The following is a 16,730-nucleotide window of genomic DNA, read 5'->3' as shown; positions in this document are numbered from 1 at the left end:
TTTGGAGATGGTCATTTAAGAAACCATTTTATATATCGGGAGGGCTGATGCGCAACTTCAGGGTATGGCTGTAAGTGGGGGGGAAGGGATGGTAGCCCTTTCTAGTCCACTGTAGACAATGAAAGAATGTCTCCGGGCATGGGCTCCATCTGCTTGTAGAACATTAGGCTGCCCTTTAGGCAGTGATGGCGAACCTATAACACGCGTGTCAGAGGTGACACGCGAACTCATTTTTTTGGTTGATTTTTCTTTGTTAAATGGCATTTAAATATATAAAATAAATATCAAAAATATAAATCTTTGTTTGACTATGGTTGCAAAGATCAAAAAATTTCTATATGTGACACGGCACCAGAGTTAAGTTAGGGTTTTTCAAAATGCTGACACGCCGAGCTCAAAAGGTTCGCCATCACTGCCTTTAGGATTTAGATTTATGTACACGAGCTCCCTCTGCTTTTCTCGTTTACTGTGCCACGTCAGGCCTGCTGACATGTAGCAGTTCTGCCCATTTTCCCTTTTCCTCCTGTCCCAGGTTCAGTCACCAATAAAATCCCAGTCTAAGTGATATACCTTATTCCTCTCTAAAAGAAGGGGACGGGGAGGGAAGGCCTTTCAGATTTCTAATCTGAGTAGATAATGTTTTGCCTCTAGGCCAGGGGTGGGGAACCTTTTTCCTGCCAAGGGCCATTTGGATATTTATAGCATCATTCACTCAACACATTGCTGACCAGTAGTTTTATTGCTAGCTTTACCCAGTGGCCAGATAAGTTACTGTTGAACGAGTACAAAAAACGTTTTACATGAATGTTAAAGGCACACTTGAAAATTAAATACCCATTGCATTTTGAAGTTATTTATTACATGTTCTTACAAGCTATCTTTTTAAAGTATGATACTTTGTAAAACACTGTAATATGAAGCGAGAATTCTCATGATCCGTCCGCATAATATATTTAATATACATTTATGTTGCTATAGACAAAGCTCCTAGATTTATTGAATTTTGAGCCTGACCTGTGGCTGCCTGGCAGGGCCAGACCAAATGATAAGGCCCATTCCAGTGGAAAAGCTTCAAGAAGAGCATTGCCACTGCAACTTGATGCTTGAACTTTCCCCACCTCACCTCTTACACATGGTATTTGGGGTATTCCTAAGCAGCACGTAAGGGGTCCAGGCTTCCCCCAGTAGAGAACTCTCGAGTGGTCTTGTAGCCAAGTGCTCTTTGGATCTGTGGTGTTAGCAAATGAAACTGAAAAACCCTGGGTTCCATCAGGGAGGTAAGGAGCTGGTCTGGGACCAGTTTCCCGAATGACATGTGTGCATGCGGACAACTGTCACCCCTTCTGGTCATCTTTTCCCTCTCAGCTCTGGAAGACTCTGACGGAAGTCAGGACTCCCCAGCTGGGGAATTGCCAAAGAGGGGTCACCAGCCAACAGGTAAGTAAAAATCAGTGTTCTCAGAGCCTTTGGTGGAAGCTCCCACCATGGCTTCCCCCCAGACAGAAATTGTAAAGAGATGAAAGCAAGAGCTGAACTATAACTGTGGCTCTTCCCCTTGATCAGACAGGAAACACTGACTCCACACCTTAAGCCATGTTTGGTAATAGCCTCTCTGAGTCTCATTACCAAAGTTTTTCCCAAAGTCAAGTTGTGTGCCCCGTGCTAGGAACACCACGTACCTTACTCTGATCACTGGCAGCTTTTTACACCACAGCCAGGTTAGGCAGGGTTGACTTCACTTGTCTTTCTCTTTACAGAATCTGAGCCAGTCACCATAAATATCCAAGACCTACTTTCCTGTTCTAATTTTGCAGTGCAACACAGGTATCTGTTTGAAGAAGACAGTCTTTCACGGTCTGCACAAAAACTGTTCCATTCCACAAAATCTTCAGGTAATTCCTAGTAGAATATGAGTATAGGTCAGTGATGGCGAACCTATGACACGCGTGTCAGAGGTGACACGCGAGCTCATATTTTTGGTTGATTTTTCTTTGTTAAATGGCATTTAAATATATAAAATAAATATCAAAAATATGTCTTTGTTTTACTATGGTTGCAAATATCAAAAAATTTCTATATGTGACACGGCACCAGAGTTAAGTTAGGGTTTTTCAAAATACTGACACGCTGAGCTCAAAAGGTTCGCCATCACTGCTATAGGTTACCTTGATAACAGCCTCTTCGCTTGCCAACAAACTCAGTGTAAAAGAGGAAAGAAAGGAGGAATGAGGAAATCAGGTGGGGAAAAGAGAACGTAAGTAAAATGAGATCTAAAAAGAGGAACTGAAGTGGTCTCCCCATCCACAGTACAGGCCACTTCGGAGCTGGAAGGCTTCCCTGGGTTTACGGGATCTGGCTGTGTGGAAAAAGTTGAACATTTCTTTCATTACGGTTTCCTCCATCTGCTGATTCAGTCCCATTATTATGCATCTGGGAAATCTGGTGGGCTCACAGAGGTGAACACTTTCCATCTGCTTTCTCAGGAAGTCCTTTGGAAGACAAACCTGATGAATGCAAATGTGAAAACCTCATAATGTTCCAGAACCTTGCAAATGAGGAAGTAAGAAAATTAACACAACGCTATATCCTTTTCTGGTTTTGTGCTTCTGTATGGAATGCAGAGAACATTATCAAACCACCCCAAGCACAAAGGAAGTCATTTCCATGATGCCAAGAGCAGTGAGCTCCGGGAAGGCTTCTTTCTCAAGCAGCCTGATGGGGTCTGGGAGCCAAGGGTGAGCCCAGCTTAGTGCAAGGCTCAACCACGGAGCTGCCGTCTGCTGTTCTGGAGGGCTTAGCAGTAAGGCCAGTCGGCCAGTCAGTACGCGGAGGAAAGGAACACACATGTAGTGCACTCCCTCTCTGCGGGGAGAAAATGGAGGCTATGTCCCGATCGGAAGTATACCAAAGGTATAGTATCAGGGGCAAAGCACGTTGTGGAACCAAGAGGTTTCAAAGTCCCTCTAAACTCCAAGCTTTTCCTTTGGCCCCAACCCACACTGTAGCCACATTTGGTCAGTGTTTAGTTTCTAGAGGACTGGGGTTGGGTTTTTTGTTTTTGGTTTGGCAGCAAAGATCTTTTATATCAGCACTCTGAGATGAAACATTCCACCAAGGGAACAGCAGGATCCAGTGATTCATTAAAACAATATTACAAATAAGAGGAATGCTTTGGGATAATGGAGAAATGAAGATTTAGCACTTTACACACGGAACAGCCTGCCAACTGCTCCGAACTTATTAGTCAGCGTACTAAAGCTGGCTTGTATCTATCTCAACACGGACCCATCAGCCAGTCAGTAGGGAAATGGTTTAATTCAGAACTATTTGTGTCAGTGGGTTTCTATAAGGAACAACATATAGCAATTACCTTTCTGAAAACTGGAAATATGGTCCCCTAAAAAAATATGACTGATTAACACATCAGGGCTCTCATTCTGCCAGCAAGAGGGTGGGTGGAAGGTATTAAGGAGCTAACAGGAAGACAAGTGCCTATTCGAATGAGCCTCTCCTCTTCCTTTTCCCCACCTCAACTCTGAGGGTCTACTTCACAAGAGACTAAGAAGTTTTATATCAAAGAGCACAGGTCAGCAGTCTTCAAGGTTGCTACCCTTTGGCCATACCTGACCTAAGTGAAAACTCCCCATTTCTCTCCTGACTTGAGAGATGGCCATATCTTACTTTCCAAGGCTTAATCCTTTTATTCTCTTCACTACATCACCAACATTATCAATTCTGGCTCACAGAGGTGTGTTACTGCAAACTAATTTATAAGTAAGAAGTCTGATTAGAAATTTAAAAAAAAATAAGTTGAACCAAGCTATCCTGCTTTGATGTTTTAACTCCAAAAAAGTCTTGGTAGCATGTGTTAATAGTATAAATTTACAAGTCAGGTTTTAAAATTACTTAACAGAAATAGGAGGGGAAAAGCCTTATATTTTTAGGACAAATTTTTATGTAGGTAAATCAAGTGATATTTAAATGTAAATAAAAATGAGCGATTCCTCTTCCTTAATTTGAGATGTACTAGAAGAAATGACACAGAGAATGGAAGCCCTAGAAAATCGTCTGAGATACAGATGAAGATTGGAAATACTCTGTATTTGTATGTCATTGTATCAAGGACTACAATGAAAGCGGTTCAGAGCCCCAAAGCTCAGGCTATCGCTAATTCCGTAAGGTTGTAAACATGGTTAGTACTGAGAAAGCTGGTTCGCTATGGCACAGAGGCAAAAAGTAGACACTAACTTGTATAAACTTAATGAGGAAAAAAAATCCTTCAGAATCCTAAAATGAGTTTACCAAATGAGAACACATAAGCTATGCAAGATACTCTGTAACATACTGTGGACATGATCTGCTTTTGCCCCATCCTCCCTTAGAATGTTGCAATTGCATTGGACTACCAAGTAAAGTTTGCACGGTCTTACTGCTGTAGAACACTGGCCATAGGAAAAGCTATTTTTTGTATTGGACTTTACCTTGATATATGTATATGGACGTATGCATAAAATCATAGGACATGTACTTGTGTAACAAGTTGTTTTTTTAATACAATATTAAAATTCACTTCAGAGATGGCACTCTGTGTAAAATTCTTAGTTTAAATGCAAGATGTAAACATGAGATATGACCAATATGCGTATGAAAGAAATGTTGAATCTCACTGGTAATCAGGAAAATGCAGGTTAAAACAATGGCTTGGCAAAAATGAGTATGTCTCACTATTAACACGTGTTGGAAAGGATGTGGAAATCTGGGGCTCTTGTACAACTAGCCTCGGCATTTTAGCAGGTATGAGACTTATGCAAGAATGTTGCTAGAATATACCAAAGTCACAAATTAGAAACAGTCTGATCAGGAGGGTAACTGATGAATTGTGGCATAATCCATAGTTCAGAAATAATATACAGCATTTAAAAGGAATACACCTACATGTATACATGGTTAAACTAAAAAACAAAGTTAAATTTAAAAAGCCAATGTTAAAGTATGTTTAGCGTACCATTTCTGTAAATGTAAAGAAACCCTCAAACACAACTATTTGTTCAGATACATAAATATGTACATTTAAGTACAAAGAAATGTTCTGGAAGGATATACACAATAGTGGTTGTCCCTGGGAAAAAGAAGTGGGAATGGAGACAAGGCCAAAGGAGACTTCAGGTGGATCAGGTCAAGGCATCTAGAGCAGCAAGAAAACACCGCAGGTGGCAGTTTCATTAGGAAATGAAGACACCCAAAAGAGATCCACCCATCGATTCGGGAGGCCAACTGATGCCTTACAAAGTACCTTGAATAAGCTTTTGTTTAAATATTTCAAGACAGCCCAGCTGGTGTGGCTCAGTGGTTGAGCATCAACTCATGAACCAGGTCATGGTTTAATTCCCGACTAGGGCACATGCCAGGGTTTTGGGCTCAATCCCCAGTAAGTAGCGTGCATGAGGCAACTGGTGATGTTTCTCTCTCCCTCCCTGAAATCAGTAAGAGCATATTTTTTTAAAAATTATAAAAGTTTATTATTTCAAGACAAGCGTTTCCATCAGAATGTTCTCCCAAAGGGCAGTGTGGTACAGTAGGAACACCTAGGCTCAATCTATCTGAAAATGATTCTTTCCAAGTATGAAATGCATAATTCAAAGTCTAGTTTATATCTGAGTCATCCACTTGACCCAGTAAACAGATTTTCATTAGGAAGCATTGATTTGGGTTGGCATTACCCTTTGAGATGTAATTGACTCCATTCTACTTCACTTTCTGTTGAGTCCTGGCTCCCTCTAGTGGAGGAAGTACATTACATAATGGTTAATGTTCAAGATGTTCAAGACCCATTATCAACAAGATGAAGATGAAATTCTGGACTAGAAAGCCACAACCATATCAATGAGAATTAAGTAAAGCTTTAAGCCCTAAAAGTCATTATTCATTCTGGTTTTTGAATTTTTATTATGTGCCAACCACATAATCAATGATAAAATGTTGAAAATATTAAGTCCCAGGGAGTGGGCTGGAGGGGGTCAATGGGGGACATATGTAACCTTCAACAATAAAGATTAAAAAAAGAAAGAAAGAAAATGTTAAGTCCCTAGCCTCTGGAACCTTAGTTTAATGAGACGGATGTGAATGCCATAAGGTTCCATGGTAACTCAGAGGCACCCAATCTAGACTGGGAGAGGATGTTGGGGTGACCTGAAGGGAAAGAAACCAGATACCACAAGTAGAGGGAGCAGCAAGTCTAAGTTGGAAATAACAATTGCAAGAGAGAATATCAGAGAACTGTTTTCCATGAACCAGATGACTATCTTCCAGAAAGTCCAACAAAGTTTGGTTTCTTCTCTATATAACTTTTGCTCCTGCTATACCATAGACTGCAATTAACACTCAAAATCCAACCTCTTCTTTGGGACATTTAGAAAAAAATCTCTCAACATAGGTATGGGACTAAATATAATTGGCTGGAACGTCTAGTACCCTACATACACCAGCTTTCCAACCAAATATAATCAGAAGAGAACATTTAAAAATAACACCTTAGACCTTCCCAGATCTTAGCTTTTAAAAAAACTTATTTTATTGATTTCTGAGAGGAAGGAAAGGGAGAGAAACATCAATGATGAAAGTCATTGATCGGCTGCCTACTGCATGCCCCCCACTGGGGATTGAGTCCACAACCTGGGCAAGTGCCCTTGACTGGAATCAAACCCCGGACCCTTCAGTCTGAGCAAAACCAGCTAGGGCCAGATCTTGGCATTTTTTTTAAATTCTGGCAGCACTTGAATGGCATTTCATCATAGCTGCCTTGGACCATAAGGTGTTTTCTGTCTTTTGCTTAAAACTCCTTTTCTTGAACTCTAAAACCCTTTCTTACTAAAACAATGGTGAGTGCACAAGCATATATAAAATGGTGAAAGCCTGCCCATCCGGTGTGGCTCAGTGGTAGAGCATTGACCTATGAACCAGGAGGTCATGGTTCGATTTTTGGTCAGGGCACATGCCTGGGTTTTGGGCTCAATCCCCAGGGTCATGCAAGAGGCAGCCAATCAATGATTCTCTCTCACCACTGATGTTTCTATTATCTCTCCCTTACCCTTTCTCTCGGAAATCATTAAAAATATATTTCAAAAAAGTAATAAGGTAAAAGCTAAATGATCATATAGCATATTATCATCACTACCTAGGAGAAGACCCTAGAAACCATAAAGTATTTCCTAAAATCCATCATTAAAAAAATGCCACAGCCAATACTGGAACCTACAATACTTGTATTCTTCAGGTCACCACCCCTTAAGAAATTAAATTGGAAATAGCCAACCTGGAGGGACAAAGTAATTAGCTGCAAGGTCAATCTGAAAGGAGAAATTGAACAAGTAGGTGGAAAATACATGCATAAGATTGAAACATTTTGAACCACAGAAACAGACTAATAACATTAGGCCAGCAGTAGTCTAAGCAATTCTTATCAAGGATAAAGATTTCAAACACTTTAAACCACCTTGGGTACACCAGTGTTTGCATATGCAAACATGAGCACCTCAGGACACTTACAAATTTTTATAACTCTGTGGTTCTTAACCGAGAGATGATACTTTGAAACTGTGGGGTGACACGTGGAGGAGTTAGTGACAAAGAAGGAAAACCAGGAATAGCCTGTAGTATCCACAGCAAAGAACTGTCCCACTGAAAAATGTCAGTTCTCCCCAACTGAGTAACCGAACCAGTAAAACTCTAGTTCATAACAGCTAATCCCCAAATTATGTCCATAAACTCAGATTAACATCAGAGACAAAAATCATGGCATATTAGCCTGAAAAAGACCAATTCCCTCACTTGTGAAACTGGGAATTTGACTTACCCATTGTTGTGTAACTATTATAAGAGGGAGTCCTTTGCCTCCAAGTTCAGTAAATACCTCACCTTCTAGATAATGTACTGAAAGGCATCCTCATCTGTCTTCACTCTTCTACCATCAAAACCTCCCTGACAAAGCTGACTGATTCCGAAGTCCAAAGACATTGTCATTTTGACACCTCTGCAACCTCCCTTAGAGCCCAAGCAGACTGTGTAGGGTACCAGCACTACTCAACTCTGTAAACTGAGATGTATATAAATCAGTACCCCCCCACACCAAGATGAATTCCTCTGAATGTTTTTTCCAAGCGATATTAACAGACATACCTGGGAGATGTAATATGCAGCGACAAAATTTGGGGCAGGTGGCACATATTTAATTCTTTGATACTCAGATTTGGTAGATTTAAGGTGAATTATTAATTGTAATTGTGTGTTTCAAATCTACTGCCTCTCAAACACAAATATAAATGCCAACAATGTCCTGAGACTGGAATCATGAAAATCGAATCTCTTAAAAATCCAGTACAGGGAAGGAACTCTGTGGGAACTGGGAACTCTTAACCTAAAGGTCTTGCCACATCTAGCTGCCTCCTCCTCTAATCCTATCTTCAGGAAAGTGTAGTGAAACAAGAAGATACAAAATAACGGAAGTGAATGCAGTTTTTAAACCAAGCTCTGGCCAATTTTATTAAAGAAAAATTTCCCATGATTTACTTTTCACCAGTCTGTTCTGGCATGCTTCTAATGATATCAGAATCACCTGGAAAATAAAACAATAATAATTTTACAATTCATTTAATGGCAACTGGTAATCATGAAATTAACAGCGGTTATCTTCAAGTTATGCACTAGCTGTCCTGCCATTTCCTGAGGTTGATCATATATATCAGACTTGGTTTATCACCAGCATTTAGAAAGCCAGACCTAGGGAAAGAACTAGGTCTGGGGACACATGCATGGTCTTAATATAGCGAATGTTTAGCCTGCCCTGATTATCACAAAATCAGAACAGCGAGAATATTCGCAGTATTTTATGAATTAAAACAAGTTCAAAACACGTGCAGTTGACCCTTAAAATCAGGGATTAGGGGTGCTGACCCCTATGTGTAACTTAAGTCGGCCTTCTACACATGTATTCCCAACCACAGATTGAAACTACTGTCTTTGTTCTATAGTTGGTGAATCCACGGATGGGAAAACCATAGAAAGAAATCTGTATATGTGACTCATGAAGTTCAAAATTGTGTTTTTCAAGAGTCAATTGCTTTCCACCAATGTTTCCTCTCTGTTTAAGCAGCCAGTAGAGATTACTTTCTTCTATTCACCTGATCAATTCTCTATGAAATAAGGATATCCTTTAATATATCCAAATTATCACCATCTGAACTCAGGAACCAGTATAGCAAATACTTATATTACATTACAAAGAAAATAATATACAATTTAAGAAGCATACCTGGGTCAATGATAGCCAGTGTGCATACCCTGTAGTATTTTCCACACGCTGTGCCCAATTCAATATTATTGCCACTGTAGTGATGGACACCAGTCTTGGCCAACATGGCATAGTACTCTATTTCAGATTTCCTTTGGGAACCAAAAAAGGGCAAATAAATGTCATACCAAATGACTGACAGACTAAGTATTTACCACCTCTCTCATTAGTTTTAATGCTGGTGAGGCCTTCCAACAGTAAATAAGCCAGTTATTACTATTTTTATCCAGTTATTACTCTTAAGAACCTATTTCATTGGCCAATACAAACCATCCTTTACTTGGATCCCTTACAAAAGATATGAGACAACCAGCAAAAATCTACCGAACACCTACGTTTAAGACGGCATCTATGCTCATGGAGAAGAGGGTAGGGTGCAAAACCAAAGCATTATTTACTTAGTGTTTACTGCATACCGGATACTTTACAGAATAAGAAATGGAGGAATCAGAATTCAAACTTATGTTACCCTGAAAAGATGGTCCACTGCTATCACCCTTTGATGCGGAATCGTAGATTGGAGGTGATATTACCCAGAATTAACGTTTCTAGCAATTGAGTAGGTAGATATTAGTGGCTTCACAAATTTGACGGGAGTTCTAACAGAACTTTGCTCCTACTCAAAGTGTGGATCCAGACCAGCAGTGGTGTCACAAGGGGCTTGTTAGAAATGCATCATCTCAGGCCCATTCAGACCCCAAATCAGAACCTGCAATTCACTCCTGTGTTCATGTCTGAGAAGCACTGCTATAGACAGCAGGCTAAAGAGGAATGCCTGAAACAAGACCAAACTATGGGGTGGGGAGCACTCCCGTCAGTACATACATCCCTATAAAATGCTACGTGATGCATCATCACTGAAAACCAACATGGGTAGGGGGCTGATCATGGCTTATACTCTGTAAGTTCTAAGTTTATTTAACTTATTTACAATGCCCACTAAGTTCAATTTTAAAAGTTGAAAAAACTGTGGCTGAGAACTGACATGGGAGGATGAACTAGGACCTAGTGGTTCTCAACCTTCCTAATGCCACAACCCTTTAATACAGTTCCTCATGTTGTGGTGACCCCCAAATTCATTGTTACAAATTGAACACAATTAAAGCATAGTGATTAATCACAAAAACAATATGTAATTATATATGTGTTTTCCAATGGTCTTGGGCCACCCCTGTGAAAGGGTCGTTCCACCTCCAAAGGGGTCGCGGCCCACAGGTTGAGAACCGCTGAACTAGGTGATTCTATGACAGTCTGCAACTCCACGGGTCATCCTGAACTTCCCTGAACTAGCTTTTCTACACCAAAACGAGTTCAGACAATGAAGCACTTTTAGAGCATCTCAAAGCTAAATGACCAAAGACACAGCACAAAATACATGTAAAAACAACATCGATGTATGTGCCCCCCTCAAATTTTGACATTATGATCTTTATCATTTCTGACCCATTTCTCCCGTAAGGTAAGCTTACACGGGGAGAAAACATGCTGGGGGTGGGGGGTGGAGTGGGAATCCAGAGCCTAACACCGAAACAGCTAAGTCATTCACAATAGCAGCCTCCTGCCAAGTGTTCGCTTATAAAACAGATCTTATATCATCTCGAGTGCACGCCGCACATTCGCTCCCGACGAACTGGCAGGGAGCGCACACACCTCAAGGCCGGGCAGTTGTTGGCCAGGATGACCAGCTTCGCTTTGCCTTGTCGGATCATCTTCAGCGTCTGCTTGTAGCCCAGCACGTACTTCCCGCTTTTCATCACCAGCTGGAGCCTGGAGTTGATCGACTCCAACGACTTTTTCTACAAAGCAAACATTTACCGTGCATCTGAAAGGCCTGGTGCGGAACCACCGCAAAGCTGGACCCAGCTTTCTGCAAGCCGAGACCATGAATAAAATAAACCCTCCGAAGGCCAGGTCCCAAGTCCTTGACAGGCCCAATCGGGTTTCTTTCGGGACCCCCCCGAATCCATCGGGCGTGCTGTCTCCCCAGGGTGCTCCCATGCCCGCCCCGCCGCCGAGACAGCTCCCCACGTGAACCGGCTTCCGGCCCGGCCCGCTCCACTCACCGTCTTCTTTGCGGCCACCATCTTCCTGCCTCAAGTGCGGGACGGCCCCCAACCTACAACACACGGAGCACAGGGAAGGGAGCTCAGGAACCCGAGGTCCAATGGCAACCCGCGGGGCCCCCCGCGAGGCGAAAGCGCCAGCCGCTGGAGCCCACTCACCAGATGCAGCCGCCAAGATGGCCGGGGAGCGAGAAAGGAAGTAGTTCCCACAATGCAAAGCTCTTCACCACCCAGCCGGGAGCCCCGACCGGAAGCGGAAGCAGATCGCAAGCGGAAAAGGCGGGGCAAGAAGGGATGGACCGCTCCGGTTGCTATAGGTACGGCTGGGGAGGGCGGCCGGGGTGCTGTGAGCTGAAACCAGCCGAGTGCTTGAGGCCGGCCCTGCTCGTGGCTCTGGCTTCCAGCTGCGGCCTGAGGAGCCGCGGTCGGCGGAGCCGGTTGGGAACCGGAGAACCGGCTGAAGGTGAGGCGGGAGGAGCGGCGAGCAGAGGCGGCGCGGCTGCACCACGGCCTCCGCGCTGCTGCTCTTCTCTGCCCGAAGCCGAGGCTCTCGGAGAGCGGGAGGAGGGCGGCGCGGGTCTGCCCTCGCCGTCCCTGTCGGCATTTCCGGGGCCAACGCAGCTGCCTGCCCGCCCCTGCCCTCGCCCTGGTTGCTGGTTCCTCCAAGAACCGTAGCGCCCTGCCCTGGCTTCCTCAAACCCACCTCTTTCTTGGCCGTGTTGGTGTCAAACTTGTAAGCCGAATTTGCACAGAGGGAGGAATAATAATTTACTTATTTTTAAGAATAAGTTTTTACTGATTTTAGAGATAGAGAGGAAGGGAGAAGGAAACATCCATTGACCGGAGATCGAATCCACAACTGGGCATGTACCCTGAGCGGGAATCGAACCCGCCACCTCCTGGTGTACGGGAGGACGCTCCAACCAATTGAGCAATACTGGCCAGGGCTCAAATAGACTTAAAAGAATCCTCTACATGTTTGGATGTATTATTATTTTTTTAAATGTATTTTTATTGATTTCAGAGAGGGAAGAAGAGGGAGAGAGGTAGAAACATCAATGAAGAGAGAATCATTGATCGGCTGCCTCCTGCGCGCCCCCTCCTTGAGGATCAAGCCTGCAACCCCGGCATGTGCCCTTGAATGGAATTGAACCCGGGACTCTTCAGTCCGCAGACCGATGCTCCATCCACTGAGCCAAACCTGCTAGGGCTGGATGTATTATTTTATTTAACATCAATGTACACCCTGATCCCGAAACCACTCTGGTGTACAGGATGATGCCAACCAACTGAGCCACGCCAGCCATTCTTAACCAATATATACATATTTGTATATGCATGGAAAGTTCAAGTTTGGGAAGCTAATTAGCAAACTTTTCTCTGGATGAAAGATGAGAAAAGTAGATCGTCAGGAGGGAATATTTACTCTTTATGTATTTCAGTAGTGCTTAAATTGTTTCACATTAAATTATTTCACAGCATGCATTAGTTATGTGAAAAGCTCCTTTTTAATAATGTGGTTATTTTAATTAGTTCTTGTGAAACATCAATTATGTCTTCAAGCAGTATGGCTCTCAGATCACCTGATTCAGAATCACCTTGAATTCTGACTCCTGGGCCCCACCCAGGTCTGTAGAAGAAATCTCTGGATGTGGGGCCTTGGTATCTGAGTTTAATAAGCAGCCTTGAAGGTGCCTATCAATACTAAAATTTGAGAAAGATAACTAAAGAATGAGATAGCCAAATTAGTGTTGAGGCATGCCTGCTTAGAGATATAAACAAAAACGATGCCTTACACTTTTATATGGAGCTCTATATTTTCAAAGCTTTTTGATACTTTCCAAGGTAATCAGAATATTACCCCCATTTTAGAGAGTGAATGATTAAAACACTAGCGATGACTTTCCTGATGTGATTTTCATTATGATACCAAGTTTCTGGTCCTTAGTGTATGTTTTTACTATACATTAAAGAAAGGGTTAGTTACTTTCTCTCGGCGATCTTAGGGTGTTTTGTACTAGAAATCAGAGAAGCTCAGCACACAGTGTGTATGAATTATGACCACAAAATGCCTGAGAATCCTTCCTAGGGAATCTTAACTGATTCTGCTGACTCTCTTTGGGACAGACTTAGGATCTTTGTTTTTCTATTTAATACCTGCATGACTTTGGGCAAATCTCAGTTTCTTCAGTAAAACTAGAATAATACTGTCTACCTCATAGTATTGTAAGGATCAAAATAAATGTAACAGTGTATAAAGTACCTAGCACAGGGTCCTGTACAGAATAAGTGTATAGTGTATGTTAGTTCCCTTCCTCAATCTCACTGCTACCTCCCCAACCTCTCCATCACAGCCACCTGCCCACAGCTGAAGTCATCCACATCACAAAACCTATGCACTAGAGCAGTGGTTCTCAACCTTGGCTGCACATTAGAATCACCTGGGAATCTTTTTAAAATCCTGATTTGTGGCCCCACCCCATAACAAAGAAACAGAATTTCCGGAGGATGAGGCCCAGAAATCAGGATTTTAAAAAGACTCCCAGGTGATTCTAATGTGCAGCCAAGGTTGAGAACCACTGCACTAGAGGAAGAAACACTTGCCATGCAAGAATTGACAGTCAAATCCTTTGGCTCATGAAGATTTTGTAAATATTTTCACACATATTTATTAGAGCAGGAGTTGGCAGATTTTTTCTGTAAAGACCAAACGGTAAGAATTTTATGCCTTTTAAGCCATATGGTCTCTGTGCAACTACTGGATTGTAGTGTAGCACAAAAGCAGCCACAGACGATATGTAAATGAGCGAGTGTGGCTGTGTTCCAATAAGACCTTATTTACAAAATCAGGCAGCTGTCCGGACTTGGTCATATGGGTGAGCCCCAATCCAATATGACTGGTGTCCTTTTGAGATGAGAGTAGGACACAGACATGCATGGCAGGAAGACCACGTGAAGACACATGGAGACTGCCATCGACCAGCCAAGGAGAGAGGCCTCTGAGTGAAACTAACCCCACTGACATCTTGATTTTAGACTTCTAGTCTCAGAATTGTGAGAAAATAAGTTTCTGTTAAGTCAGCCAATTTCTGGTACCTTGTTATATAGCAGCCTTAACAAACTAACACAGATGATAACATAACCATTGAATAATGTAAAAATTCATGGGTATTCACTGATACAAGTGAATTTTAAAGGGAGGAAAAGGGAAAGTGCTCCCTTAATATAGAATTCAGAAGGAATAGTGTAATTAAAATGATCACATTTCATAACTATCATAAACATAATTGATCCAAATAAGATTAATATACTAGAGGCCCGGTGCATGAAATTCGTGCATGGAGGGGGTCCCCTCAGCCTAGCCTGCACCCTCTTCAATCCAGAATCCCTCTCACAATCCAGGACCGCTGGCTCCTAACTGCTCACCTGCCTGCCTGCCTGATTCCCCTAACTGCCCCCCCTGCCAGCCTGATCACCCCTAACCACCTCTGCCTGCTGGCCTGATCGCCCCTAACTGCCCCCCCTGCCGGCCTGGTGCCTCCCACTGCCCCCCAACCCCCGCTGGCCTGGTTGCCCCTAACTGCCCCCCCTGCTGGCCTGGTTGCCCCCCGCCTGCCTGGTCACCCCATACAGCCTGCTGTTTGGTCGTCCATCCAGTTGTTTTGGTTGTGACAGCCCCTGGCTTTTTATATATTAGGATGCTGGAAGTGGGAGAGTTTGATGAGAAATAGGATGTTTACTTAAAGTGTCCCCCATAAATTACAGATTAAAAAAGTAACTTTTTAATAAAGAAACTTGGCAGACATTGTCTTAATTACAAGCCTCTTCATAGGAATACACAAACAACATAATGTGAGTGTTCCAGCCCCAAGTGCATCACCTGAAAGTAATCAGGAGGAAACAGACAAACCCAAACTGAGAAAGGTTCTGCGAAATAAATGGCCTGTTCCCTTAAAAAAATGTCAAGGCATTGAAAGACAGGCTGGGGGAATGACTTAAGATGAAAGCAAACTAAAGAGAGGTGCAACAGGCCCTAGCTGGTTTGGCTCAGTGGATAGAGCGTCGGCCTGGGGACTGAAAGGTCCCAGGTTCGATTGGGGCCACATGCCCGGGTTGCGGGATCCAACCTCAGTAGGGGGTGTGCAGGAGGCAGACTCATTGATGTTTCTATCTCTCCCTCTCTGAAATCAATAAATAAAAAAATTTAATAAAAAAGAGAGAGAAAGGTACAACAAGTAAATGCAACATGTGGTTCTGGGTTGGACAACTGACCCAAGACCCAAGCTGAATACGAGGGTGGATTAAGTAGAACTATATCCGCGTTAAACTTCCTTGTGGTAACTGTACTGAAGTTAGGTAAGATTAAAACTGCATCGCAAATGTAGTCCACCAATCAATAGCCACTGCTCACAATCGTCTCCTCCTCTCCCCAGCTGCTTAGAGATGATTCAGAGAATCCCTCCACCCTCTTCCCAACATCATTTCCATTCCTGCTTTCCGGCCTTTCCTACCCGTTCACCTTCTCCTCCCCCGGCTCCTGGCCCCTGTCCTGTTCCTCTGGCTGCGCTGCGCTCCTGGCTCCTAGCTCTCGGTTCCCTTTCCCCTCCAGGTGCGCCCCGCCGCCCCGCGCTCCGCTGTGCGCTTGCGCTCTGCAGCCGCGGGAGCCGGGCCCCGGAGTTGCAGGAACTTCTGCGCCGCGGAGCCGTCGCGCGGGACCCAGGCTCCCGGGCGGATACCGCGTGGGGCTGGGAGCGGCGGCTGCACTCGCCCTCCGGGCCGGGCTCCTGCCCGCGGCGGCGGCGCCACGATGGGCTGCTCCAGCAGCGCCCTCGGCAAGGCCGGCGACAGCCGCAGACTCCCCCAGGGGGAAAAGGGGAATTCGGGTCGGCTCGCTCCCCCGGGGTCCGAAAGTGCGACTGGTGCCCACCCGCCCGGCAGGGGGCGGGCTCCTCCCCGAGGATGGGAGTGGAACCCGAGCGCCGCTGCTGACCCGGGGGGCGGCGGTCCCCGTGCGCCCCGTGCGCCCCGTGCGCCCCGACGCGCGAGGCCAGGGTATGGCACTGGGGTTACTCCGTCTCCGGTGTGCTCGCGGGCATTATATCCTTAAATCTCTTAAACAGATGAGTAATTTTCTGACCTTAACAATAGATGCTATTTAATGTACCAAAAGAACGAAACTTCAGATTATAGAACAGTGTGAATCCCCTGGGAACCATTTCGTTGTGATCGTAAGGGGGGGGGGGGGGAGGAGGGATGTATACCCGTTTTCTATCCAGACCTTCTATCTCCGCCTTGAAGGGTCAGTGTTTCAGCATTGGCCG

General features: G+C 44.0%; 3 protein-coding genes and 1 non-coding gene across 5 annotated transcripts in view; 2 read left to right on the top strand and 2 right to left on the bottom strand.

Annotated features, from left to right (window-relative positions):
• The window catches only part of MATN2 (matrilin 2), a 109,075-nt gene extending 104,492 nt beyond the window's left edge, over positions 1-4,583 (top strand). The window contains exons 16-19 of one of the 2 annotated variants that reach the window (XM_006104153.3): positions 1,366-1,437; positions 1,758-1,892; positions 2,484-2,582; positions 4,028-4,583. In XM_006104153.3, coding sequence (XP_006104215.1) covers positions 1,366-1,437; positions 1,758-1,892; positions 2,484-2,582; positions 4,028-4,083 — 362 coding nt within the window. In that variant the 3' untranslated portion in view covers positions 4,084-4,583. The remainder of the gene's footprint in view (positions 1-1,365; positions 1,438-1,757; positions 1,893-2,483; positions 2,583-4,027) is intronic. The other variant, XM_006104154.2, reaches the window with a different exon arrangement.
• A 3,923-nt stretch (positions 4,584-8,506) lies between these two features.
• Positions 8,507-11,680, bottom strand: RPL30 (ribosomal protein L30). The gene is made up of 5 exons (XM_006104151.3): positions 11,569-11,680; positions 11,410-11,462; positions 10,997-11,142; positions 9,308-9,438; positions 8,507-8,611 (listed from the first exon to the last, which is right to left on the bottom strand). The coding sequence occupies exons 2-5, from the start codon at positions 11,428-11,430 to the stop codon at positions 8,562-8,564; spliced, it is 348 nt and encodes a 115-aa protein (XP_006104213.1). The 5' UTR covers positions 11,431-11,462; positions 11,569-11,680; the 3' UTR covers positions 8,507-8,561.
• On the bottom strand, positions 8,747-8,878 carry LOC111823551. The gene has a single exon (XR_002826593.1). It is a non-coding gene; the product is annotated as a small nucleolar RNA SNORA72 (small nucleolar RNA).
• On the top strand, positions 11,469-16,398 carry LOC111823550. Its single transcript, XM_023745478.1, has 2 exons — positions 11,469-11,872; positions 16,019-16,398. The coding sequence occupies exons 1-2, from the start codon at positions 11,572-11,574 to the stop codon at positions 16,396-16,398; spliced, it is 681 nt and encodes a 226-aa protein (XP_023601246.1). The 5' UTR covers positions 11,469-11,571.
• Positions 16,399-16,730: the final 332 nt, after the last annotated feature.

The sequence above is a fragment of the Myotis lucifugus genome, unplaced genomic scaffold, assembly GCF_000147115.1.
Source record: "Myotis lucifugus unplaced genomic scaffold, Myoluc2.0 scaffold_548, whole genome shotgun sequence".
NCBI lineage: Eukaryota > Metazoa > Chordata > Mammalia > Chiroptera > Vespertilionidae > Myotis > Myotis lucifugus.
Note: the sequence above shows the minus strand (reverse complement) of the source record. Positions and strands in the feature narration are given on the sequence as shown.